The sequence below is a fragment of the Protopterus annectens genome, chromosome 3.part1, assembly GCF_019279795.1.
Source record: "Protopterus annectens isolate FY-2018-M chromosome 3.part1, PAN1.0, whole genome shotgun sequence".
NCBI lineage: Eukaryota > Metazoa > Chordata > Ceratodontiformes > Protopteridae > Protopterus > Protopterus annectens.
In genome coordinates this window covers 326334069-326359718 of record NC_056732.1, presented here as the reverse complement: position 1 = coordinate 326359718, position 25650 = coordinate 326334069, and the positions used below count along the sequence as shown (strand labels likewise).

At 42.2% G+C, this 25650-nt stretch overlaps 1 protein-coding gene across 1 annotated transcript in view; it reads left to right on the top strand.

Annotated features, from left to right (window-relative positions):
* Positions 1-25650, top strand: part of ANKRD28 (ankyrin repeat domain 28) — a gene marked incomplete in the record, with an annotated part of 2819689 nt that overhangs the window by 2672976 nt on the left and 121063 nt on the right. The window contains 2 exon segments of the mRNA XM_044066773.1: positions 7295-7377; positions 7573-7655. Of these exon segments, the coding sequence (XP_043922708.1) occupies positions 7295-7377; positions 7573-7655 (166 nt within the window).

The window sequence follows — 25650 nt, the reverse complement described above, 5'->3', positions numbered from 1 at the left end:
CAGGCATTAATGGCAGTACAGCCCTTCCTGATCTTCCATCAAGATAGAGTGTCCATGAGAACAAATCCTACTTTTATGCCAAAGGTGGTCTCCAGGGTATCTTTAAACCAAGCTATCCACCTACCTACATTCTTCCCCAACCCACAGAACAGGGAGAAAGACTGTTGCATACCTTGGATGTACATAGACAATTACGTTACTACCTGGACAGGACCAAGGGCAATAGAAAACTGACCAGCTACTGGTAGCATATGCAACAGGAATGGAAGGAAAAGCAATTTCAAAACAGACAATCTCTAAGTGGATAGGAAATTGCATTAGATTTTGTTACGCCTATCATGGGAAGAAAACTCCAGAAAACATCAGGCCTCACTCTACAAGGGCTACAGCCACTACCACAGCTTTTCTACGAGGAGTGGCTACAAAAGACATTTTAGAGGCTGCTACTTGGAGCTCCGTGCATACATTTGCCAAGCATTATAATTTACCTTTATACTCCAGATCCCGAGCAGGTTTTGCCACTGCTGTTTTGCAAGGGATCTTAACTACACCATAATCTTATTTCTCCTCCTCCCACAGTTTGGCTATGGTATTCTACCCATTTGTAAGGACTGCAGATGCATCCTTGAAGGACATAGTACAGTTTTGTACCTACCATAAATGTAGATGTCCGATAGGCATGCATCTGCAGTCAGGATTACCCACCCTCCTTCCCCTCTGTGGTACTCCTAGGGTATTTGCCCATCTTGTAGCTAGCTGGGGAATCTATTATGGTGTATTTGTTTGTATATATGTACATACATGCTTATTTTTGTTTGCTCTCTACTATTTGGAACCATTTGCATTTATCCAAATTTAGCCTTCCTAGAGGGCACCTGGCATCTGGGGCAAGAAACACTGAGGAAAATGGCGCCGGCTGATGCCTTTATACCCGAATAACTGCAGCTATGACGTCGGGTGAAGTGCGACACCAGCCGAGGCCAGACCCAGACTTTGGAATCCTGCCGACCGAAGGGCTGCCTGACGACAGGACAACCCATTTGTAAGGACTGCAGATGCATGCCTATCGGACATCTACATTTATGGTAGGTACAAAACTGTACTTTTGTTGTTAAGACTTCTGGGATTTAGAAGATCATCCTTGATCTAATTTAGGTTTGGAAATGGCTACATTGATATCTGATATATTTAGATATCCATTAGCTAGACATTATCTAAAACAGGCACTATAGGGGCAGTAAGCGCTTTAACCAGTATGTGGAAACCATGGAAGGAGAAGTGTAAGCCATCTTTGGCGAAGTAAGTTGTTCTGTCGGTCATCTCATTCCATGCTGACACATACTGGATCACTCCAGAGTGACAAAAACTACTAAGACAGTTGTTGAAGCCAGTTAGTGTATAGGTATCACTCTGGATGAAGGAAGGATTCTGCTCAGGGTCAGTGTCTTACATGCACTGGACACATGCATGGTGAGGTCCAGCATGTCCCTCAGGGGCATGACTGCCACTTGATCAAAGTAATATTTGTCTGGTGAGAGGGACTTTAAAGCTGTTGTGATGTCACAGATCCTGGCACCAGAATGACAACCAAATGTAATCCTGTTTTTGTCAGCCTTATGAGTGTGGAGGTAGTATACCTGACAGTATAATCACCAATTACCAAGACATTACTGTTTTATTCATGGGTTTGTGGTCTACCGCCTTTTGAGTCTTTACTGTGTGTGAGCATGATGCTGATGTTGGTGGATATCTGCTGAGACCTAGTCAATATTATTTGTAGGAGCCATTGGTATAAATCTTTGTTACAGCCTCAACATAAGTCAGTTTACTGTGATTGTGATGAGATATGGGTTTTAGTATGTGATGCTCATAGGCCATCTTTCTTGTTGAGATGTATGCCTCCAGACTGCATGATTCACAGACTGAATTATTCATGCAAGTAGGCATTCACTATCTGTAAGCATATGGCAGTTCCTACGCTGCCTGAGAGCACCAAGTGCTATGAGACTGGCAACTGATGCTGCTACACTCAGGTTTACTTTCCATTTTGTGCAAATGGATCTCTGATTCAGTTTGGTCTAAGTGCTTAAGATATGCAGTTTGTAGTCTGGCTAGGTGTAGAGGCACTAAGCTACATGAAGGCAACACTAATTCTGAGCAGCCAAGAGTGCTTAGCACAGCCATGCACACACAATGTTAGAACACCTCAGCTGCTACCACTGCAGCAATAATGAGTTTTATCAACTGGTAGCATTGCAGTAATACTGAGGGGCGCAGCATGTAACTAATAGTGTCTCTGCACAAATGCATTCAATCTACAGGCAATACTAAAACAGTGAAATGCTTTATGGCCAGCTGATATAGCAGCCTCACCCACAGCACAGAGCTTTCACTAATACAGCTATACTAAAAGCATAACAAACATCTTAGCCAATGGCCAAACACCTACAGTGGCTTTTAGTACACAAATTTTGATAAATGCCTGAGAGATGTCTAGCTGCACCAGAAATAAATTCCTGGCATTTTTTTAATGCAAGTTGTATAAAGATGAATTTCTGACTCTTTGTTTTCACATGCTTCACATAATTCACCTATCTTAGGTAATGCTGTGTCAGCTTTAGTACGAAAGTTATATAATGTCTTAAAAGGAAAATTTACATGCTGGGGATTGCTTTCCTTGTATCTCTCAGTCTCCCACCCTATGTTGTCATAAATGAAATAGCATTGAAAATCAATATTGCTGCAAAGGAAGCAAAAGTTTCCTTTCTGTTGCCACTAGTGAAGTCTTAGGTTACACATGGTTCTTCTGTCTCACAGCATGTTGTGTGTCACAAGTCTACAAACAGTTCAGAAAGTATACCTTCCCTCACTTATAATGAGGCTGTTATAATTGTAAAAAGTGGAAACTTCAAGGTTACATCTGCTTCAGTAGTTACATTAGACTCAGTGCCATGTGATGCCTTTACAACAGCATTAATTGCCTTAATAAGATCCTCACAGGTCTGATCAGTGATAGCCATCATCAAAAGCCATTTGAGAGTCACTAATTACATTCATTTTCTACATTTCATTGGTGGATAAACCTTCCAGCCCTGTTTTAGTGGTCACAGTCTATCTCAATTGTCAATATTAATGGTAGTCACCAACACTAGAGCTTGTTGCCATTGCCCATTCTTAAATAATAACACCACAGTGACTCCTAGCATAAAGGAGAGTGGAGTGTTCACAATGTCTTGGCCAAATTTTCCCCATCTGTATAAATACCACCTAAGGTTTTCCTTGAAAATGTGCATATGCTTAGAAGCTGGTCAGCAAAAGTTAAAAATACATACATTCTCTGACATGCAGATTGCATCTTGCCTCACATGGGTCTGTGAGGGATCACTGATCATACACTGAACAATATTTTGCTGTCTTTCCTGCTTGCACCTTTTGTTGTTGTGAGTAAATCCACAGGGATCTACATTTTTTGACCTGTTAATTGGCTGTGGCCGTATCACTGCATTAGCAATTGTTTTGCTTTCTGCATTCTGTAAATAGTTCCGATGGAGGGCAAACTGTGACCTCAGCCATGTTAACATAATTATCAAGGAACAGTTCAAGAATATCCACTAAAATAGCTTTCTCTATGGCATAAAGTGGGGAAGTCATGACTGTATCCTTGGTGACTAGAGTTTAGGTTGCTTCTCAGGTGCTGGAAGAGATGAACAGGGGTTGGTGGAACTGTACAGCTTACTGTGGTTTATCTGACTTTGGGGAGGGAGTAGTTCTTCATGGCTAGCCAGTAACTCCTGCACAAGCCTCCAGTTGTACAGCACCAAAGGCCATAGCAGATAGTGATGGGTGCGTGTGTGGGAGCATGCACACATCGGGGAGGGGCATAGGACTGTGCAGTGATGCAGGCAGCCAATTCAGCCACCAGGAAGTGATGTTAGATCCACAGAGAAACACCTCCATAGTCTGTACTTAATGTAGTGCATGTTGTTCATAGGGAGGAGACGTATCATTTAATTGCATAGCTGGGGATACTGGATTTTTCTAAAGGGCTCCAATCTGGAATGCAAGCCAGACTAGCCTGGACAGTGGAATGAGGATCTCCCTTCCTGTAGAAATCAGGTGGTTGAGAGAGTGCTGGCAGAGGCACCAACAACCATCTCAACAGCTTTGATGCTTGCTAGTCTGGACAGTTTCACCTTACTGTAGATACCCAGTATAGGGGGAACAGATGGGTCCATTCTTACTGGTGGGGAGGCTTGCTGGTCAGCAGACAGGAGGGGAAAGGGCACATAAAATAAGGAATGTGTAAGAAATCCACACATTATATTTTATCTAATCATCCAGAGGTAAGTAAATATTTGAGCAATACAATTCCAGTTTATAAACAAATTTTAGTATATTGACATGTGGGGTGTGCTAGTCTGAAGGCAATTTGCCTCTACAGTCCCACATCATATCTGTCTATGGGAAAACCACAGCCATCAGGTGACAATTTCCGTAAAGTATATTCCTTTTTGAGAAAATGCAAGTTGTGTGTAGAGATTATGTATTTATTATATATAAATTTGTGAGATTCTTCAGGATTTGTACAGTAGAATGTTTGTTATATGGTGTATGTAAAATGTGTACCTGTAGGTCCTATACCCCCTATACATTCATAGTAGTAGAGTAAGCTAAATTTTAGACATGTATGAAATGGAAAGTGTGCACCTTGAGAATGCTGTTGAAAAACAGTAATTTAGCATTTACTGCTGCAATCAGCATTACCACTTTTGTAGCTAAGTGTCCATTGTATGATGGAAAAATAATTAAGTGATTGTCTGTTGGCCTTCATCCTCCTTTATCTAAATGTTTCTTGAGACTAGACTGGAGAGCGGATCCTTTTCTCTCCTGTTCTCCATCTGTAGGACCCAGTACAGTAAAGCAAGAAGTAAAAGGAACGTGTCAGTCATCTCTTTCTTCTTGTTATTGAATTTCACCATGACATGTGATTTATTCAGATTCTTCATTCATGTTCCTCAGATTTCCCTTATTTTCCACATTTTATATATTTATTGTAAGTAACCAGACCTTAAGAAATGGGGGGACTCTTTCTAGGTGGATTTCTTATGATGAGATCATTTTGCTTAGAATCTTAGACCTCAAGGAGAATGCTTGGTCTCATTTCTTGCAGCACACACACGCACACACATGGTTACTCTTTCAAATGACTGAAATTCTGAAAATGAGATCACTGATTTTGTCCTCTTTCCCAAAGGTGAAGTAAGTAGTAGTGTATGCAAATAAAAGCAGTGGGGTTTGGTCAAAGCCTCCAAATAGGGGAAAAATCACTTAAAAAGACCATTTTTTTGCAACGCAGGCCACTCAGCATTTGAGTTTTTAAATTGTGATAAGAAATGTATAAGACAGACATACAGACAAACTTGTAAATGCAGTGGAGCCTAACTTACCTGAAGCCTAGTAATCTAAATCAATGTATTATATGACTTGCAGTCCTACCACCATAATTTGACTTGCAACATTAACCATTTGAGTTGTTCTGTCTTATTATGACAAGTTTTGTGTAGCAGAAACTAGTACAGTAGCTCACTAATGTGTGGCAGAGAGGGATAAATCCCTCTCTGACTATGACCCAGACATTCAGAGTTCAGTTAAGGAAGATCCAGATGGGGAGGGTGGAAGTGAGCAAATGACACTGTCTCATCCATCCCACGGAAAGGAGTGGTGCTGCCAGTCAGCTGATCACCACCATGTAAGTCTTTCAAGTAGTGAATATGGTAATAGAATATGGACATCGGCCTGGTTCCAATAAGTGGGTGGTAGCCCCCTGCAGTATATGTGTGAAAGAAAGCACACACTGAGGAAGGGAGTAGCAGGGTCTTGTACAGTAACGCAGATGGTCATGTCTGTCACCAGGTAGGGTGGCCACCTGCCCTGTTTGAGAGGGACAGCCCCACTTTGGGCAGTTATGCCCTGCAAAAACCTAAAAAAATGGCAAATGTCCTGAGATTTTAAGACAAAATGTACTTAAGTTTTCTTTAGTTGCATAAAACAGTTATTTTGTGTCTGGAACACACAAATATTGTATGAAATAGCATAAGCAACTCACATGCTATAAAAATAGGCTTTTATTTTGTCACAAAAGTGAAATTCTGTCATTTGCACTGCCTGTGGGTATGTTTTGTCCTGCAAAATCTCAAATTTCTACAAAAAAATGTCCTACTTTGTGCATTTGAAAAGGTGGCAACCCTATCACCAGGAGGTGAGATTAGAACCACAAGCAGAACAATTATGATGGCTGTCAGAGTGAGAGGCTCTGCCATTGCTCCTGAAAGAGAGGAAATGGGCTGGGTGGGACTGGTTTTCTTCCTGTGAGGAGCAAAATAGGGTTGATGGTCGCATATGAACAGTGATCTTAAGCAGGCAATTGCCACCCAGTTATCTGCTAGTATAAAACACACTGCCATATAGTCTCAGACACAGAGAGTGCCAGTTAAACGTGCTTACACTGTGAATTCCATTGCAGTGAAAAATGGTCTGGAAGTGAGATGGAGAACACAAGCTTTTTGGTCAGATTTTAAAGAAAAGTGACAATAAAGGTGTGTGCATTGAATCATTATGTGCTTTATATGAACATTTTAGTAGGATTACTGTTCACCTGAAAGTTAATATATTACTATCAGAAATGTACTGCTGAAGATCTTGTGTGTACTATATTAAGGTGGAGTGGCTTATCACAGACATTTTAGAATGTGTTAACATCAGTGCTGCTAGAGATTTTGAATACTGTAACTGCGTCTGAGGACATAGTGTCATTTTTGTATTACAGTGCTGTCATTCCATGGAGCCTGTTTTGGCCCATTAATTTTATTTTATTTTTTTAGTGCATTTCAAATTCCTTTACTTTGAATTCCTGATTATGCAACAAGATTTGGATTCCGTGTGTGTGTGTTTACACATCTTCCCTATTTCCTTACTGTTTCTGGTCAATTTCCACACCTCTGTAAATGCCACTTTAGATTTATTTGAAAATAGGTGCACACCTTGCTGAATTACTCTGGTCAACAAAGGGAAACAAACAATACTTGACGTACTAAATGCTGCAGATTGCTTCCTCTGAGTCTGTGCACTTTCACCCTACACACTGAATTTATTGTCTTTTTTTTTCTTGCTTCTACTTTATGTTGTCATGAATTTAGTAGATTAAACTGAACCATGTGGATTGGTATAGTTTGAAGTCTTCTGATGGTCTGTGTGTGAAAGTGTGTCTGATGATGTATTTATTTCTATTTTCCAGAAGTGTTGGTTAGCAGTGCAAAAGCTGATCTCACCCTGCAGGATAAAAACAAAAACACAGCACTTCATCTGGCTTGCAGCAAGGTATGTGAAATTTTGGATTTATAAGCTATTTTGACAGAACACTGTAATGGATTCATAAGCTAAGGGTGAATACAACTGAAAAAAAGTGATGCTCTTTCTTTTAATAAAAAGAATGCGTTGCCATAGAATATATATTTAACAGTACAGCTGTGTTTATGTCTGCAACTCAGGATATATATATTTTTTTTTTGTTAGGGACATGAAACCAGTGCCTTGTTAATTTTGGAAAAGATTACTGATAGGAACCTCATCAATGCAACAAATGGTGCATTGCAGACGTAAGTACAGCTTAGTTTACTTGTATATTTGCATATATCAGGTATAGTTGTGTCATAATGGGGAGATACGTTTCCTCATACCTGAGCAATTAAAGTTGATGTTAATTGTAAGCTTCTCGTATTACATAGCTTCCCTGTGTTGCAGTTTGTGTATGGGTGTAGTTGTGTTCGTCGCAGGTTTTGTACGTCAAAATGAGCATTTGCCACACCTTTGATTGAGGTCATGTTTCATTAATTGATTGATTGGTGTTTTGTATTTTTTTTTTGTCCAGGACATTGAATAGTGGGGAAGAGAAATGTGTGTTTGTCCCCAGTGTTGTGCGATCTCAAAGTTGCTTTTTCTGCTTTTCACTTCTTTCAGTGTATTGGCTGATCGATGCTGTGAGCCAATATGATGCGGCCCTACAAAATGGATGTTCAATGAAGCAAATACAGTTATTTGTTGGGTGGTGTATATGGGTTTGTGTGTTTTTATAGATGTTTCAGAATATCAAATCCATATGATTAATGTTACGGAAAGTTGAAAACAGCAGAAATGCACAAAACTGTGTTTTTGCTTGGGGGGGGGGGGTACCCAGCCAAAGTGCACACACCCTGATAATTATATATACCAACTCCAGAATTGCACTTCAGTGGGGAAAAGGTTAAATTCCCAGATCCCCACAGTCCCAGTACAAACAGTTCAGTGCTTCAGAATGCCATTTATATAATCAGGATCATGTCCAGCTCAACATTCTGAAATGCTACTATTCTGAAGGGGACCGTATGTCTGTGTGTTTGTCTCTCTCTACAGATACACACACAGAGACACACACACATTTTTTTGTGTGTGTCTGTATGTTAACATAAACATGTGTAAGTGAAATTGACAAACTTATTCTTCTACAAACTTAGGTGCCAGATTCAACATGTATGAGGTTCAGTTTCAAGTTTCTGACATATTATTATAGATGTTCTTCGTGTTTCAATGTTGCAGTCATCACACTTGGTTTATCTGCCTGCAGGTAGCCCTCAGTCGGCCCGAATACCAGAGTCTTGGGATTTCTGCATCACATGCTGTCGCCTCATCCATGACGTCAAGTCGTCAGAGGTATAAAACATGCAGCCAATGCCATTTCATCAGCTTTTCTTGCTGCGTGGGAGCCCGAAGCAGAATCAGTTCGCAAGTGCCAGTCGGCAGCTACCTGAAATTTTCGTTTCGGACCTGAAGTCTTCTAAAGCTAAGTACCCCACTGGGGATCCTTTTTTCTTGCTCTAACCGATGTCAGAAAAAGTTAACAATTGTCTTGCCTGTGGAAAGCAAATACCTTACAGAGATTTTCATTCTTTCTTCGTCACCTGTTTAGGCCCAGACCACGATGTCCCTCGCTGTCGGTTTTGTGCCTTGTTCAGCTCCCGAACTATTCATTGTCGTGCTATTTTTGTCTCTAAATTCTTTCACACTCGTTCTCCATATTCCGAAATGGCTTTGGTAAGCCAGCCAACTACTGATCTTCCGAAGAAACGCAAAGATAAAGACAGAGACAGACTGCATAGGTCCAAAACTGCCAACGACGCTTCCATTAATCTTAGTGGCCTTGAAACTGCCCGCCCCTCTTGTAAATTTGTGTTTAGATACTCCTCCTAGGCCCATCTCATTTGCTCACTCAACTGAGTGCAGTGAGATCATATTCTGATTTCAGGCACTCCTACTGTGTACAAAGAGAGCATCTGGGAAACGGAAAAAAAAAAATTAAGCTTGTTTCCTGCCTTTCCTGTTAAGTGGTATAGACTATTTGTAGGCTTCTGAGCCCCCAAGCCCTTCTGTGTTGGAGGGAAGCCTTCTAGCTTAGTTTTTTTTTCTTATAACTAGCCAGTTTTCTAGTTTCAGCACTCAAATCTGTTTCTTTGATCTCAGCAGTTGTTCAGAAAAAAAAAAAAAATTTCATCTGCTTTTACTGTACTTGTGTTTCTACCTACTTTATTTTACTTTTGCATCATCTTAAAAGTACTCAATTGTATTTATTACTGCTTGGTGTAACTCATTCTAAGCCTTTTGGTTTAAACACTTGGGCTTCGGACCAGTTGTTTTGCACTGAGAGGGTTTGTGGTCTGCACTGTAGTGGCAGAACAGGTAGCTTACATCCTTCTAGGTTGGGAACTGCTGATTGAGGGCTCAGTGTCTGTTATTCTAAAAGTGTATTAATTCTGGTTTAAGCACTTGGGCTTTCAGGCCAGTTATTTTACATTAAGAGGGTTCGTGGTCTGCACTCTTGTGGGAGGAGAGGCAGGACTCTGCCCTTCTAAGCTGGGAATTTCTGGTTAAAGGCTTATAGTACATGCATATCTGAACTGCTTCTTACTGAAGTTGGTGCGCCTTGTTTGCTGTGGCATAGACTGGATTCGGGCCTGCTGGATCTAGCTTTGTTTGTGTAACTTGATGTATTTATTACTGCTTGGTCGTAACTTGATTAAAGTGTAGCTATCATTCTAAGTCTTTTGGATTAAGCACTTGGGCTTCAGACCAGTTGTTTTACATTAGGAAGGTTTGTGGCATGCACTGTGGTGGCAGGACAGGTAGCTTTCATCCTTCTAAGTTGGGAACTGCTGATTGAGAGCCCAGTGTCTGTTATTCTTTAAGCACTTGGGCTTCAGGCCAGTTATTTTACATTAAGAAGGTTCGTGGTCTGCACTCTTGTGGGAGAGGAGGCTGGACTCTGCCCTTCTGAGCTGGGAATTTCTGGTTAAAGGTTTATAGTGCCTGAATATTTGAACTGTATCTTACTGAAATTGGTAGCAAACAACAAACAAAGCCAAGTAAAAGTCCAATTAAAAACTTGTTTCCAAAGCAGGAATACAGCGTGGTTCAGCTAGCCAATGTAATCGCAAAATGAATGGCTCTAGTGCACTTCGAAGTAACCCAAGAACAGCAACAGTCGTAGTTCCAATAGCAGGTTAAATCCTTTATTTTGACAGATAACAGAACTCTTCAAACAAGCGCTTTCGCCTGGTTGTACCAGGCTTTATCAAATTAAATAAATGAATGCTTTCTGTCCTTTATATACTAGAAGCATTTGGTCATGTGATGTTTGTAGCACTTGCTAATTACATTAATTAACAAAACTTGTGCTATTAAAAGGTGCAGTTTAAAAGTCTGAATGGTTCTTGAAAAATACAAAATCCAAAGTTAACATAAATATGTGCTGACATAAATATTCTAAAATCTACCCAGTAGAAACATGTATATGCTCTCAGTTATATCATAAAAATTGTTCTAAAAAAATATATACATAAAATAAACATGTTTAGTGTTCATTTTTAAAAGTTAAAAGTATTTTACATTGTGAAAAAAGTCAGAAACCCAACATTGTTTAAATATTCTTGTTTAAGCCACCTCTCTATAGTTCTTCCTTTCTATGTAATTAGTGCTTCTATAACAAGTGTCAGAAAACAAAGCTTAAAATATAGGCAGTGTCTATTTGTAAAGGAGAGGTTAAGCCAAATCTCTATAAGGTGAAAAGTAAAAATGATGGAAGGGGAGAACCATACATTAAACCCGTGGATGTCTTCAGCTAAGACATCCACGGGTTTAATGTATGGTTCTCCCCTTCTGAAATTTTTGTTGTCTTTTCTGAATTCAAATAACCCTTTAAGGTTAATGTCCCTCTTCCTGGTATAGCTTACTTACATTGGCTAGCTGAACCACGCTGTATTCCTGCTTTGGAAACAAGTTTTTACTGAAATTGGTACACCTTGTTTGCTGTAGCATAGACTTGATCCAGGCCTGCTGAATCTAGCTTTGTTTATATGCTTGTTGTTTGTTTGCTTGTTATTTCCCTGGAACGCTAATTCCACCTAATACGCGGCTTCTCAGCGCTTCTGTGGATCACTAGTGATATCTGCATTGCTTACTGTACTTATTTCCTTGTTTCACTTGAAAGAAAATTACTGTTTGTCGTTTTTGCATTTCAGTTACCTGTAACACATTGCACTTATGTTACCTGGCACTTGCTCGCTAAAGCAATTATATAAGTCAGCACTAAAAATTAAAAGCACTACACCCTCACTCCCCACTGGCCCTTGTTTTCAATTATTAAGGAATTCCCAATATTATTCTAGCATGTCCAAAGGTCAGTTGTCAGTCTCCTCTCCGGTCCAGCTGGTGAATCTGGGAATCTTGAGGCAATGTTACAACTGCCTCATGTACACAGACAACCCTCTCCTCCTCGCAACAAATTCCAACACATGTGAGAGATGCATCCATATAGCCAAACTGGAGGCTAAGCTCTCTCAACTCAGTACTGGCATAACCAGTAAGGAGGAGAAGGAAACCACACTCACTACAATTCCAGTCTCACATAGACCTACCACGACAGCAAACCAAACACATAATCACACAAAAACATACTCGGAGGCTCTAAATATAGATCTGCCGAAGCAGCAGAGACCTCCTGCTACCCCAAAACAAAACACGTGCAACACATATCTCACAAAGCCAGTGTGCCGAACAGTTACAGCCCTTAAGACTAAACAACACACCTGATACACTTGTTATAGGTGACTCTATCGTCAGGCACACTGACGTCCTGCTCACCAGGCTGAACAAGGAGAGGGTCACGGTGAGCAGCCTGTCGGGCGCTAGGATCCGCCACATAACACAAGCACTCAGGTCACTCCAAGGCAAGTACAAATATGACTCAGTCATTGTCCATGCTGGTGTGAATGACCTGAGACGCACTCCCTGGACTACATGAAAAGAGACATAAAGGAGCTCTCTGAGCATGTAGCCCAGGCCGGTATGACCCTGACCTTGAGTAGCATCTTACCCTCACCAAGAATGATGCCACAATATGAAGACAAGATGATCAATTTCAACAATTGGCTTAAGTACTGGTGTCATTCAAAGGGGATCCAATGCCTGTCAGCTTGGGATGATATGCTCGACAAGCCACGATGCTTCGCTAGGGATGGCTTGCACCTGTCACCCCTGGGCTTTCGGATATTGGCAAAGGCTCTTGCTACCCCCATAGTGCCTTTTTTAGGCAAGGCTCAAAAGACAAACCCACCTCCATAAGGTATCACAAGGGGTAAGAAACTAAGAGTAATGCTACTCAATGCCAGAAGTCTAAAACTCAAGAGGCACGCACTCAAAACTCTCCTTAGCATGGAGAACATCGATATCTGTGCAGTAACAGAAACCTGGTTCAGGGCTCCCAAGAGCACCCCAGCACTACCAGGTTATACCTCATACCATGCTTTTCGGCCCCAAAACTTGGACCACCACAAAAGGATGGGGAGTATCGATATTCATCAAAGATACCCACACTTCCAGGTTGGTGGCAAAGCACGAAGCATCAGAGACTATCCATGTGCAACTAACAGTGGGTAAAACTGCCTTCCAGTTTATAGCCTGCTACAGACCACCCTCCCAAACCCAGGAACCCCACTCGGCCTTTCTGAGAACACTGGAAAATATGAAGGTCTCTCCAAACACCATTATATTGGGCAACTTCAACTACCCAAACATAGACTAGGAGCATTACTCTAGCTCCAACACCCTAGCCCAAAGGTTCCTAGAATTTATAAACTCAAATGCTATGGAACAACTTGTTACCACTCCCACAAGAGGGGAAAACATACTGGACCTGATCATCACCAACATGGGGACTCTATGCTCCAGACCAGAAGTGTATCCCTCACTGGTAAGATCAGACCATAAACTAATCTCACTGGATATTCACATCCCGACCCCACCCCCTGCCCAGAAAACCACAGTGAAAAACTTTTCTAAAGCAAATTTCACACTCCTCAAAACCGAGGTGGAATCCTTCAAAGCCCCGGGCCTGTGGAAAATACGGCCCAGACCGCAGAATCCTTTATAAACGCATTCTATGAACACCTTCAGGAATGAATGGATCATGCGATCCCAAATAAAACCAAGACCCAATCCTCCAAAGGCAGACGTCCTGTCTGGTGGACCCCAGCCATAAACAAACTATACAATAAAAGGAGGAAGCTACTAAATGATAGAGCAAAATCCCAAAAAGGGAAGGCATCACTGATCAGTATTAACAAAAAACTATGGGCACTCATAAAATTGTCTAAGTCCAGCTTCGAGAGAAAAATTTTATTTTTATTTTTTTATTTTACATTTGTTGACCGGGATAGTCCGACTGGATGCATGTCCATTTTCCGGAGGCCTGGGGAGGAAAGCTCCAAGGGTAAGCAAATACAGCATTACATAATACCAGCATTACATATTACAAAGAGATTATTTGCAGAGATTACATAAGTAAGCAAGATAAACAAGTTCCACAGGTTAAAGTTAGTCCTGAGCACAAGTCAGGATTAAATTAAATTACACAGTAAACTGGTTAACAGATTTTTACACATTCGAGTTAGCCAGGCTTGATACATTGACATAGCCAGTTAAGTGACAAATGTTGTTTGAGTCTAGTTTTAAATTGACCTAAGGTGGAAAGTAAGGTAATATCAGCTAGAAGAGAGTTCCAGGATCTACTTACAGAGTTTGCAAAGAGAGAATCACCGGCTGTGTTATTAATTTTGCCAGTCTGAATTAGTAGTTTGTTAGAGGATCGAAGCGGTCTAGGATTGTTATAGGGGGTGATAATATTTTTAAGTGCAGGAGTATTGTCCGGATTATAGAGGATTTTATAGGCCATAATCAGTTGGTTATACTGGATTAGGCTAGGTAGTTCAAGCCAACCAAGCTGATTTAGATTGATGCAATGATGTGTCCTAAAAGGCAGCCCAGTGGCAAACCTGGCAATGTGGTTGTAGCAAATTGAGAGTTTAAGGACAGTCTTGTTCAAATTCAGAGTAGAGGGGATGCATACAGAAGGGTTGAAAGAAGGTGAGAGCGAGCTATGGCAATTTTAGCTGGAGGGGTTAGGAAGGCTTTTATTCTGTAAAGTGACCCTAGTTTTTTATTGATGGTTTTGATAGTTTGCTTAACATGTAGGTCAAATTTGAGATTGTTGTTATGATGACACCTAATAGTTTTGTAGATGGGTCAGGGGAGATTATTGTGCCATCATTTGATTTTATGGTAAAGGTGAAAGCGGTAGACCTACGTGTTGGTGAAAATAACAGCATTTTAGTTTTTTGGGATTTAGGATCAGACAATGTTCAGAAAGCCAGTTTTCTATTGTATTAAAGGTGGTCTGGGTAGCTGACCATAACTCTACTGGAGATGTGGCTGAGCAAATCAGAGTAGAGTCATCAGCATATTGGATACAGCTGACTTTTGGGATGACAGTATAAAGGTCGTTAATGAAGATGGAGAACAGCAAGGGCCCTAGTATAGAGCCTTGTGGTACTCAAGAGGGTGTTAGGTAGAAGGTTAGAGAGTTTGTTCTGCCAGAGGACAGCCTGCTGTCGACCATTCAGGTAAGATTGAAACCATTGGAGGGCTCCAGTATCTAGACAGAATGTTTGCAGGGTGTGGATTAAAAGTTGGTGATCAACCATATCGAATGCCTTGGAAAGATCCAAAAAGAGGGCTGAGGATATATAATTATTGTTGCGATTATGGTTTATGGTGTTAGTAAAGACTAGGAGGGCTGAAGTAGTGCTGTGATGAGGACGGAAGCCATGCTGAGTGTCTGCCATAAGGCGATTTTGGATTAGGTGGTGCATGAATTGTCTATGAATACATTTTTCCATAATCTTTGCAAGTGGAGAGAGTATAGCTATTGGCCTATAATTGGAGAATTCAGTAGAGCTGCCTCCTTTGTGAAGTGGGATTACATAGGATATTTTCCAGATGGTGGGAATTTTAGCTTCTACTATGGTTCGATTGATTAGTATTGAGACGGGGTAAGCAATAGCATCAGCTGATTTTTGTAGGTACTCTGCAGGAGTTGATCAGCAGAAAGTGTAGTGGGTTTTAATTTTTGATCAAGGCACGGATAAGTGAAGTGGCGACTGGTTGGAAGGTGAATGCAAGTAGGTTTCTCAGGGTGCTACTTTCAGGACCAGGGGAGCTAGGAGGTAGTTGGCTAGCTAGGGCTTGAATTGTCTCAGTAAAGAATTGGTTAAAACTATCAGAAACATCTTCAGGGGTTTTATCAATAGTAGCAGCAGGGATTGGGGTTGAAGTTTGTCCAGGATGTAGTAGATTATTTAAACCTGCCCAAAACTTCTGAGGGTTATTTTGATTTACTGTCTGTAAATTACAGTAGTATTGTTTTTGTCTTGTAAAATTGCTTTTTGGTTTCGTTCCTGGATTGCCTGTATTTAATGTGATCTTGAGGGTCTTTAGAAGAACGCCATAAAGCCCATGCTTTGTTTCTAAGGGTAATTTTGAGTTTAGACTCTATAGAAAGCCATGGTGTAGTTTTTGCCTTGGTTCTCTTTGAACAAACAGGTGCATGCAAATCAAGGATCTCAAGGAATTTGTTGTTAAAGTATGCTACTGCTTCCTCTAAGGGGAGGTGTTTTAGAATAGACCAATTACATGAGTTTAGTTCTTGTTGGAATTTGGCAGGGTCAAAGTTTTTATTGTTTCTAACCTTTCTGAGTAAGGGTTGTTGGGAATTAATGGTTTTGTGCTTAATTACATATGTGAGAAAGTGATCACTTAGGCCATTAAGGAGGGTACCAGAGGTGTACAGTTGGGGGTTACTGTTTATGAGTACCCAGTCAAGTATACTTTCTTTTTGGTTGGGTTTACCTATCCTGGTAGGGGTGGATATGATTTGTGTATATGCATGCAGGTTAATATGGGTGGTTGGGGATTCTAAGGAACAGGTGCCCCAGTCTATGTTAAAGTCTCCAAGTAGTAGGGTTTCTTGGGGGTAGTGACATGATAACCAGTGCAGGATATCTTCAAATGTAGATATATTGTTACCTGGGGGAATGTACATACAGATGATATTAATGCATTTATTTTTATTTAGTTGCAATTTGGTGGCAAGAATCTCAGAGTTATTAATCTGAGGAGGTTGTATTACATCTATGGTGACATTCAACTCAGATTTATAGAGTACAGCTACCCCACCCCCTTCCTCGAAGCACGATCCAGCCTGTGTATGTTCTACCCAGGTGGTAACACTTCATTGTCTTTAGTGTTAGGTTTTAACCAGGTTTCAGATAAACAGAGAATCTCAGGGAGTGGACATCCAGAAGTGCATGCAATTCATGTACCTTGTTATTAATGCTTCTAATATTGAGATGACAGACTAGGAGAGAGTTAGTTGGCCTATAAATTGTAGGTTTGTAGCTTAGATTACAAGTAGAGGGGTATGTGTATCTGAAGCAAGTGGGCCAGGGTTGGTGAATATCACCACCAAGTATTAGGTTGAGTCTATACTTGGTGATGAACTTCAGGAATTTGTTTATTAGTTTGTGGTAGTGTTTGGATCTAGAGCTAATGTTCCTGGGGTTGAGATGTTGATAGACTGAACAAGATGTTGGATAGGATCTGGTACTGTAAGTATGGTTGAAGGTGGAAGGATTTACAGCTGGGGTGATAGTATGGCCTTTTGGGACCTGAAATCCCGTAAGAAACTGGTTTTCATACAAGGTAAGGAGGTATGGTGTGAACAAGAGGGGTGTGAACAAGAGGGGTAGTAAAGAGGAGTATATCATTATATGTGATTCAGCTAGTGAGTGAAGGAACTGTTCTACCTGGTGATGCAACACCAGAAGATAGAGTGGTGAGGTAAAGGTACTGGAAGGGGGGATGGGAGAATGCCAGATGAAAGCTAATAGGTGCTGTTAAATGCAGGTAGTAGAATAGGGATGGGTGGAATTATCCCAGATGAAAGCAGATAGGATCTAGAAAGTGGGGGAGTGGCTATAGTACTATAAATTTAGAGGTACTGGGGGCGGGAGGGAATTGGGGGCAGGGAGGGGAGTGAAGAGAGCCCGAGCGTAGCGGGGCTATTGCAGTTTACAAGGTTTCCTAAGGTGTCCTAAAGCGTAGCGGGGCTATTGCAGTTTACAAGGTTTCCTAAGGTGTCCTAAAGCTATAAGGTAAGTATTACAGCTCTAATGTAAGAGTCAATTTACTGCAGTTACAGGGGAAGGAGGCAACCACTCAAGTAGAAACAAAGAGCCCTATGGCTGACCAATATGGTGACCTGCTTAATTACAAAGCACTGTAAGTGAAAGCTTAACAAATGCTTTTTGTGTAACCTACTCTGTTTAAATGTTGAAAACAACTGATTGCAGTCCTGTAGACACCGTTTTGTAGGGAACTGTAGAGTTCACCTAGGAAAAGAGAAAATTGCACAGGACACTAAGGATAATCACAAGGCTTTCTTTAGTTATGTTAGGAACCTGGGTGGTAATTCCCAGATATGCTCGGAATTAGTCCAAAATGACAAAAAATACACTGAACCCACAGACATTGCCAACATCCTAGCTGACAGGTTCAGCGCAAACTTCTCCCCTCCCACCAAAAGGGCAAATATCTATCCCAGCAGAGTGCTGCCCCCCTGACATCTCAGATGCTCAGGTAAGAGCCGCCCTCTCCAAAGCAAAAAACACAGCATCAATGGGACCAGACTGTGTCCCGGGCTGCGTCCTACATGAACTCCAGGAAGAGCTAAACCCAAACATAAAACTATTGTTCAGTCTCAGCCTTACTACAGGATATGTGCCCAAAGAGTGGTGTACAGCAACAGTGGTCCCTCTCCATAAATGTGGTGCCTCAACGGATCCTGGAAACTATCGCCCCATAAGCCTGACTAGCTTGGTTTGCAAAGCTATGGAAAGGATCATCATGGACCTCATAAATAAAGATATTGGGGACCTACAGACACTGGATCCTACTCAGTTCGGCTTTAAGTGCAGATCCTGCCTCTTAAACCTGGTTGATTTCTTTAAAACAATCACCAAGGCCATTGACAAGGGGAAGGTGGTCCACATAGCCTACCTGGACCTCGCAAAAGCCTTCAATACAATACCCCACTCGGGCATTATAGATAAGCTCACCAGCTTAAATATAAACCCCTATGTCACTAGATGGATTGCAAACTGGCTCAAGGACAGAACCTACATGGTTAGAATTGCTGGAGCCATGTCAGACTCCAAACCAGCTACAAGTGGTGTCCCACAAGGCTCAGTCCTGGGACCCCTCTTGTTCGGTATATATTTCTCGGAGGTACAGGCCAACACAGAAGGACTGTGGCTGACCAAGTTCACAGATGACTGCAAACTGGGCGCCATAATCGACTCTCCAGCAGACACAAGCATCCTCCAAAAGGGCCTCATAGAAACAGACAACTGGTGCCAGAGCCATGGCCTCAAGCTAAATGCCAAAAAGTGTATAGTCATCCCTTTGGCAAAAACAGTGCCCACAAATTACCACATAGGTGGTAATCCATTAAGTACAGAAGAAGTAATTAGGGACCTGGGGACCCAAGTTGATAGCAATCTCTCATTTGACAACCACGTGGCCAAAGTGGTTAGAAAAACATTTTATATAGCCCACCTAATCATGAAGGGATTCACATCTAGATCAGGGGAGGTCATCGTGCCTCTTTACTCATCCCTCATCAGGCCCATAATTGAGTACAATGCCCCTTTTTGGATGTACTTTACCAGACACCTGCAGCAACTGGAAAGACCCCAAAAGTACCTCACCAAGAGGATCAAAGGGCTCAAACAGATGCCATATGCTGCCCGGTTAAAGAAACTCCAGCTCTACTCAGTGGCATACCGCCTGTTCAGAGGCGATCTGTGCCTGACGTATAAAGCCATGTCCAACCCGAATTAATGGACATGCTGCACCTCAGAAAATCAAATCCCATCGAGCTACGCGCCGAGAGACTTAAACCTCAGCACTGAAATAAATAGGACATGCTGGAGGAACAGATTCATAACCCAGAGGCTCCCTTCACTCTGGAATAAAATCCCAGTCCAGGTTAGACAGAGTCCCTCATTGACTCTCTTCAAGAGGAATCTTGATGAGTGGATGGGAGATTGTAGGTTTACCCCGGGTATCACTTCTGTGTCACTGTTAGACAGAGGCACAGTATACTAACCTCGAAAAAGGGCGTAGCAAAATAAATTTAAAATGGGTGGCGAAAGCCAAACACATTCTGGCTAGGCTTATAAATGCCCTAGGGCAGATAGCCTCGTATGAACCTATGAACCATTAAGCTAGTCTCCAGTCCGCCGGTACTCAGTGAGGTGCTTTCGCAGCCCCTGTTAAGCACCTCTACAGATTTGCAGGCCTCTACTGAGACCCATTCGGAGTCCGGTATGCCGCAAGATGCTTCTTCAGTTATGGAACCTGCGGATGTCTCTACCTTGGATGGGTCCATAGCTGCTGTGCAGGCACCGGCTTCTGAGGGTGTATTCAGATGTTCCGATGTTCGTATTAAACCGACTACTTCATTAATGACTAAATCTCCCAAATTTCTCAGGCCTAGAGTTCACAGTACGCCTAGGAAACCGACTATCAAAGCACATTCTCAAGCTCCCATGCCACAGAAACAAATGCTTGGAATGGCCGAAGACCTTATTACTTTAATTAGGGGAAGCCAGCCTTCCCCCTCTAAAAGACAAAGAATTGATTTTCCTTCTGATTCTTCAGACCATGAGTCTGATGACTCTGACCCTTGTGATTATGAGGGCATACCATTATCTACCTCTGACAGGGGTCACCTTCACTATTAAAAGAGCCATTTTGGCCTTTTTCCTACCAAATAAAATTCATCTGGAGCCACAAAACATATTTTTATATATAGTTATTATACTATATATATAAAAGAACTAAGTTTATAAGAGCAATATTTAAAATCTGTCCCTGTTTTTGTTCCTTTTTTGAGATTTTTATTGGGCTCGCTGTATTGCTGTCAGAGTGTGTGTGTGAGTAAAATGCATGTTAGCAGAAACAGTGTTAGTCAAGCAAGTTTATAAGAGTAATATTTAAAATCTGTCCCTATTTTTCTTCCTTGGTTCTCCCTTTATTTTTGGCTGTGTCCAGATTTCTTGTGGTTACGAGTTTCAGTGGTATGGTGGAGAGGTACGGAAACCTTTCAGGAGATGCTGATGATGCCAAAGAATCGCTCGATTGTTCAGTGTGTGTAGAATGTATGGTAAAAGAAACCATGTTATTCTAGCAAGTTTCTAAATTTATAAGAGCAATATTTAAAATCCATCACTTGATCACTGTGTGTGTGTGTGTGTGTGTGTGTGTGTGTGTGTGTGTGTGTGTGTGTGTGTGTGTGTGTGTGTGTGTGTGTGTGTGAGAGAGATGCTGCAGAGTGGCCATTATTTTTCAAAGCTACAGGGAGCCACTGCAGAGGGGTGGAAGAGCCGCAGGTTGCAGACCCTGACCTATGAGGACTCGGATGCAGAGGATTCAATTCCCTCAGCCCCCCCCCCCCCCCAGATGACCTTTCTTTTGGTGAAACCTTGCATACCCTAAGACAGCATTTCTGCTGGGAATGCCAGGACTACTCACAGTCCAAAAAGAGACTGAGGGAATTTTTAGACTTGCCTCAGCATAGGCCTCTAGCTATTCCCCTATCCTGGATATTGTAGATGATGTTTTCATGGAATCCAGCCTTACCCTTGATACTTTACCACCTGCACCTAGAAAGCCTAACAGATACTACAGAATTCCTGACTCACAAATTTCTCTTCAAAAATCCCACTGCGGATCCAGAGACCATTTCCCAGGGATTTAAAGGTATTGAGGCTACTACAGCCAAAAACCCTACCCCATTCGGACAGGGATGCTAGGGCTGTAAACAGATGGGGCAAGAAAGTATATACCTCTGCAACTCTTGCCATCAGGGTTTTAAATTGCCAGTTTCACATATTGAGGTACCAGCAGCATATTATTGATCTAATTAAACTAAAAAATGTTGATTCCTGATAGTGCAGAAAATAAGGACTTACAACACTTAATGCATTCTGCAAGCCAAGTTGGTAAACATGCTTTGCAGTGTGGTTTTGATGCCTTAGAAGCATCTTGCAGGGCTGCTGTCACTGGGTCTGTTCTGAGAAGGCATGCTTGGCTGAAGGAACGAATCTTGCCAGACCATGTCAAGGCAAAATTACTTAATACTCCATTAAACCAAGAATGTTTGTTTCGCTCTAAAGCAAAAGAACTTCTTAAAAATATGGAGGAAAAAGCTAAATGTTAAATATTTCTTACAGGTACAGCCACCTAGATTCAGTAGGCATTGGCCTTCAAAAAACTGGTCCTTTCCAGACCTTCTCATCCCAAACCCAGGGTCAACAGACCATAAAGACTGCAGTCTCAGGGTATGCACAGATCTAAACAATGGAGTGCTCCCTCCTCAAAAACTGGGAGTGGTAAGCCACACCCTATGGAAAAAGTTCACAATGACTTGTCCTTAATCCTTCCCAGCCATGCCCAAGTACTTGCACCCCTAGGAGGAAAACTCGCCCTGCATGCAAAAAACTGGAATTATATTACCCAGGACCGATGGGTCTTAAACATTGTATCCCAGGGATGCAGATTCTATTTCCACTCTCTGCCAACCCCAAGCAGATTGCCAGACCTTCCTCCAAACCAGTGGACAGAGGCCCAAAAGCAAGTACTTTCTCTTCTCAGTATCAGGGCTTTTCAACCTGTGCCAACAGAGCAAAGGGGACAAGGTTTCTACTCCAGGCTATTCCTGGTGCTCAGGAAAGAGAACTCTTGGCGCCCTATTCTGGATCTGTCAACCCTAACTACCTTCCTGGCGGTAGAAAATTCAGAATGCTTACACTCCAGCAGCTCCTTCCTATGCTAGCCAAGGACTCCTGACTAGTCACCCTAGACATAAAAGAAGCTTATCTGCACATCCCCATAAGGGAATCTTGCAGGAAATACCTACGTTTCAGGGCAGGCTGTATGCACTGTCAGTTCCCTGCACTTTTCTTTGGCTTATCTACTGCACCCAGGGTATTCACAAAGTGCCTGGCTCCAACCATTGCTTACTGCAGGCAGAGAAATATTCAAATTTACCCATACTTGGACGATTGCCTGATTTAGGCGGACAGTCAGGAATTGCTACTTCAGCACCTGACATTTGTAAAGAGACTCAAAACTTCTCTGGGGTATACCATCTATGAAAAGAAGTCACATCTGGTACCCAGCCAAAAGATTGTATTCCTGGGAGCAAGCTTGAACACAACTTCCCAGATAGCATTCCTCGCTCCAGAAAAGCAGGTTTATTTGACAACTTATTTCAAACTACTGGCCACCCAAACCCAGCTGTCTGCAAGAAAAATACTGCAAGCCCTAGGGTTCATGGCCTCATGTATTCTACTGATTCCAAATGCAAGACTGCATATGAGGAAACTTCAGTGCTACTTAAAAAGTCTCTGGTGTCAACATTCCCATGACCTGGAAACAGTGATTCCTATCATTCATTGCCTAAGGACAGAGTTCCTTTGGTGGGCAGAGGCTTACAACCACAACTAGGGACACCCTTTCTCACAACCCCCCCACCATCCAAACTCTGACAACAGACTCATCAGACTGTGCGCTCACATGGCAAGCAAATGCATTCAAGGTAAATGGAGCCCAGGACAAATTCACCTGCATATCAATCAAAAAGAAATGTTAGCTATACAGAACGCACTGACAGCCTTCAAATTCCCTTATCCTGCCAGGACGACAACTGATAAAGGCAGACAACACCACAGTGATGTGGTACATAAACAAGCAAGGGGGAACTCACTCCTATTCACTCTGCAGGTTAGCCATGGCTCTGTGGAACACAGCCTTAAGCAACCAAGTGCACCTGCAAGCTCAATTCCTGCCATGCAAACAAAATTCACTGGCAGACGACTTAAGCAGAAATCTAATGGACCCACATGAGTGGAAACTGGAACCAGACTCATTCAAACTTCTAATACATAGGTGGGGGACACCAGAGGTGGACCTCTTTGCATCCTCCCAAAACCATCAACTAAACAAATTTTGCACCAGAATTCCCCACAGCCAGACATGGAAAGTGGATGCCGTATCCTTCACATGGGAAACCTCTAAATCTGTGCCTTTCCACCTCTGCCCCTCCTTCCAAAAGTACACCTCAAGATCAAACAGGACAGGCCAAGGGCAGTCCTTATTGCACCAGACTGGCCACGCCAGCACTAGTACCCACTCCTACGCAGTCTGACAGCAGTGCCACCCTGGCACCTACATCAGACCCCCTCTCTGCTGTCCCAGCAGGAGGGAGAGATTTTGCATCCTCAGCTGCAAACCCTGAACCTGGCAGAATGGCTTATTCCCTGAATACATCACTAGCAACCCTCAGCAAACAGGTGCTGGATGTTATCCTTGAGGCCAGGAGGGCCAGTACTAGGAAATCCTGTTCAGAAAAGTGGAATAGATACTGTTCTTGGAACCAGTCTCAAGGGAAGGACACAGCCATGCCCTCCTTGCCTCAAATCCTAGATTACCTAGCAGAGCTGCTCCACAAAGGCCTGTCCTTCTCATCAACTAAGATTAATGCCTCTGCCTTCTCAGCTCATTACAATACTGAACCACCCCTCTTCTCTCACCCTCTGATCAAACAGTTCCTGAGAGGAGCTAACAATTTAAAACCCCCAAGGAGAGCTCCCACTCCAGCCTGGGACCTTAACTTTGTACTAGAGAAGCTCACACTTCCCCCTTTTGAGCCTGCTGCTACAACAGAGTTAAAATGTCTGTCTTGGAAAACAGCCTTACTGCTAGCCATCACTTCAGCAAGAAGAGTGTCTGAATTACAGGCCCTTATGGCTGTGTAACCCTTCATTATCTTCCTTGCGGATAGGATTTCCCTCAGGACTAACCCATCTTTTATGCCCAAGGTGGTATCCAGTGTGGCTTTAAACCAATCCATCCATTTGCCAACCTTTTTTCCTAATCCTCAGAATAAAGGGGAAAGGATCCTGCACTCCTTGGACGTGCACAGACAGCTCTGGTGCTACCTTGATGGGACTAAACCTTTCAGAAAATCTGACCAGCTGCTAGTCAGCTTTGCTACAGGGGCAGAGGGCAAGGCCATTTCGAAACAAACCATTTCTAAATGGATAGCACACTGCATCCATTTCTGCTACAAACACCATGGAAAACCTACCCCACAGGGGATCAGGCCTCATTCCACTAGGGCTACCTCAACCTCTACAACTTTTCACAGGGGAGTCCCTACTAGGGACATCCTGGAAGTTGCAACCTGGAGTTCTGTACACACCTTCACCAAGCATTACCACTTACCTAACTTTTCTAAATCCAGAGCTGGATTTGCCACAGCAGTCTTACAAGGCCTGCTAGCCAGCCCTACTACTTATGGACTGCCTCCACCCTTCCTCAGCTTTATACTTTCTACTTATCCTCTTTTTTGGCCATATCTTATGGAAATGGTATTTAATTTTACTGGAAGTGTTCCACAACATTTGATTGCTTCCTGTTTTGGGGGCTACTGACATCTGGGGCAAGAAAAACTGATGTGATGGCATCAGCTGCATGTTTTATGCCCCTGACGACTTGACGTCATGGATGAGGCGACAGCATCTGACGCAGAAATCCCAAGACTCTGGTATTAGGGCTGACTGAGGGCTACCTGCAGGCAGATAACCCGAGTGTGATGACTGCAACAGTGAATACACTCGAACATCTACATTTATGGTAAGTGTACACAACTGTAATTTCCCCATAGCTGACCGTGTATGTTTAGAATTTTGTTCTGTTGTTGTTGACAAAAAATTCATAAAGTGATTCTCCCAGCTTGCTCCGTTAATGCTAATTTTGCAGAAATAATTTTCTGATCTGCTGTTTTTTTAAATTAATCCACCAGTTGTGTAAGTACATTGAATAAGATTTCTCTAGGTTGTATATGAAAGAAAGAACAGAAGCTCTCTCTTCCTTGGTACAGAAGTTCCCATCAATCAGGCAGCGTTCAATGCATTTCATATGTACATACATGGGCATATTATTTATTTTTTTATTTATTCTTTGTTGAGTATGTGGACTGGCCTTTAGATCCTTTTCAGCCACAACCCAGATGCAGAATGCACAAGAGTACAAGAAAACGAT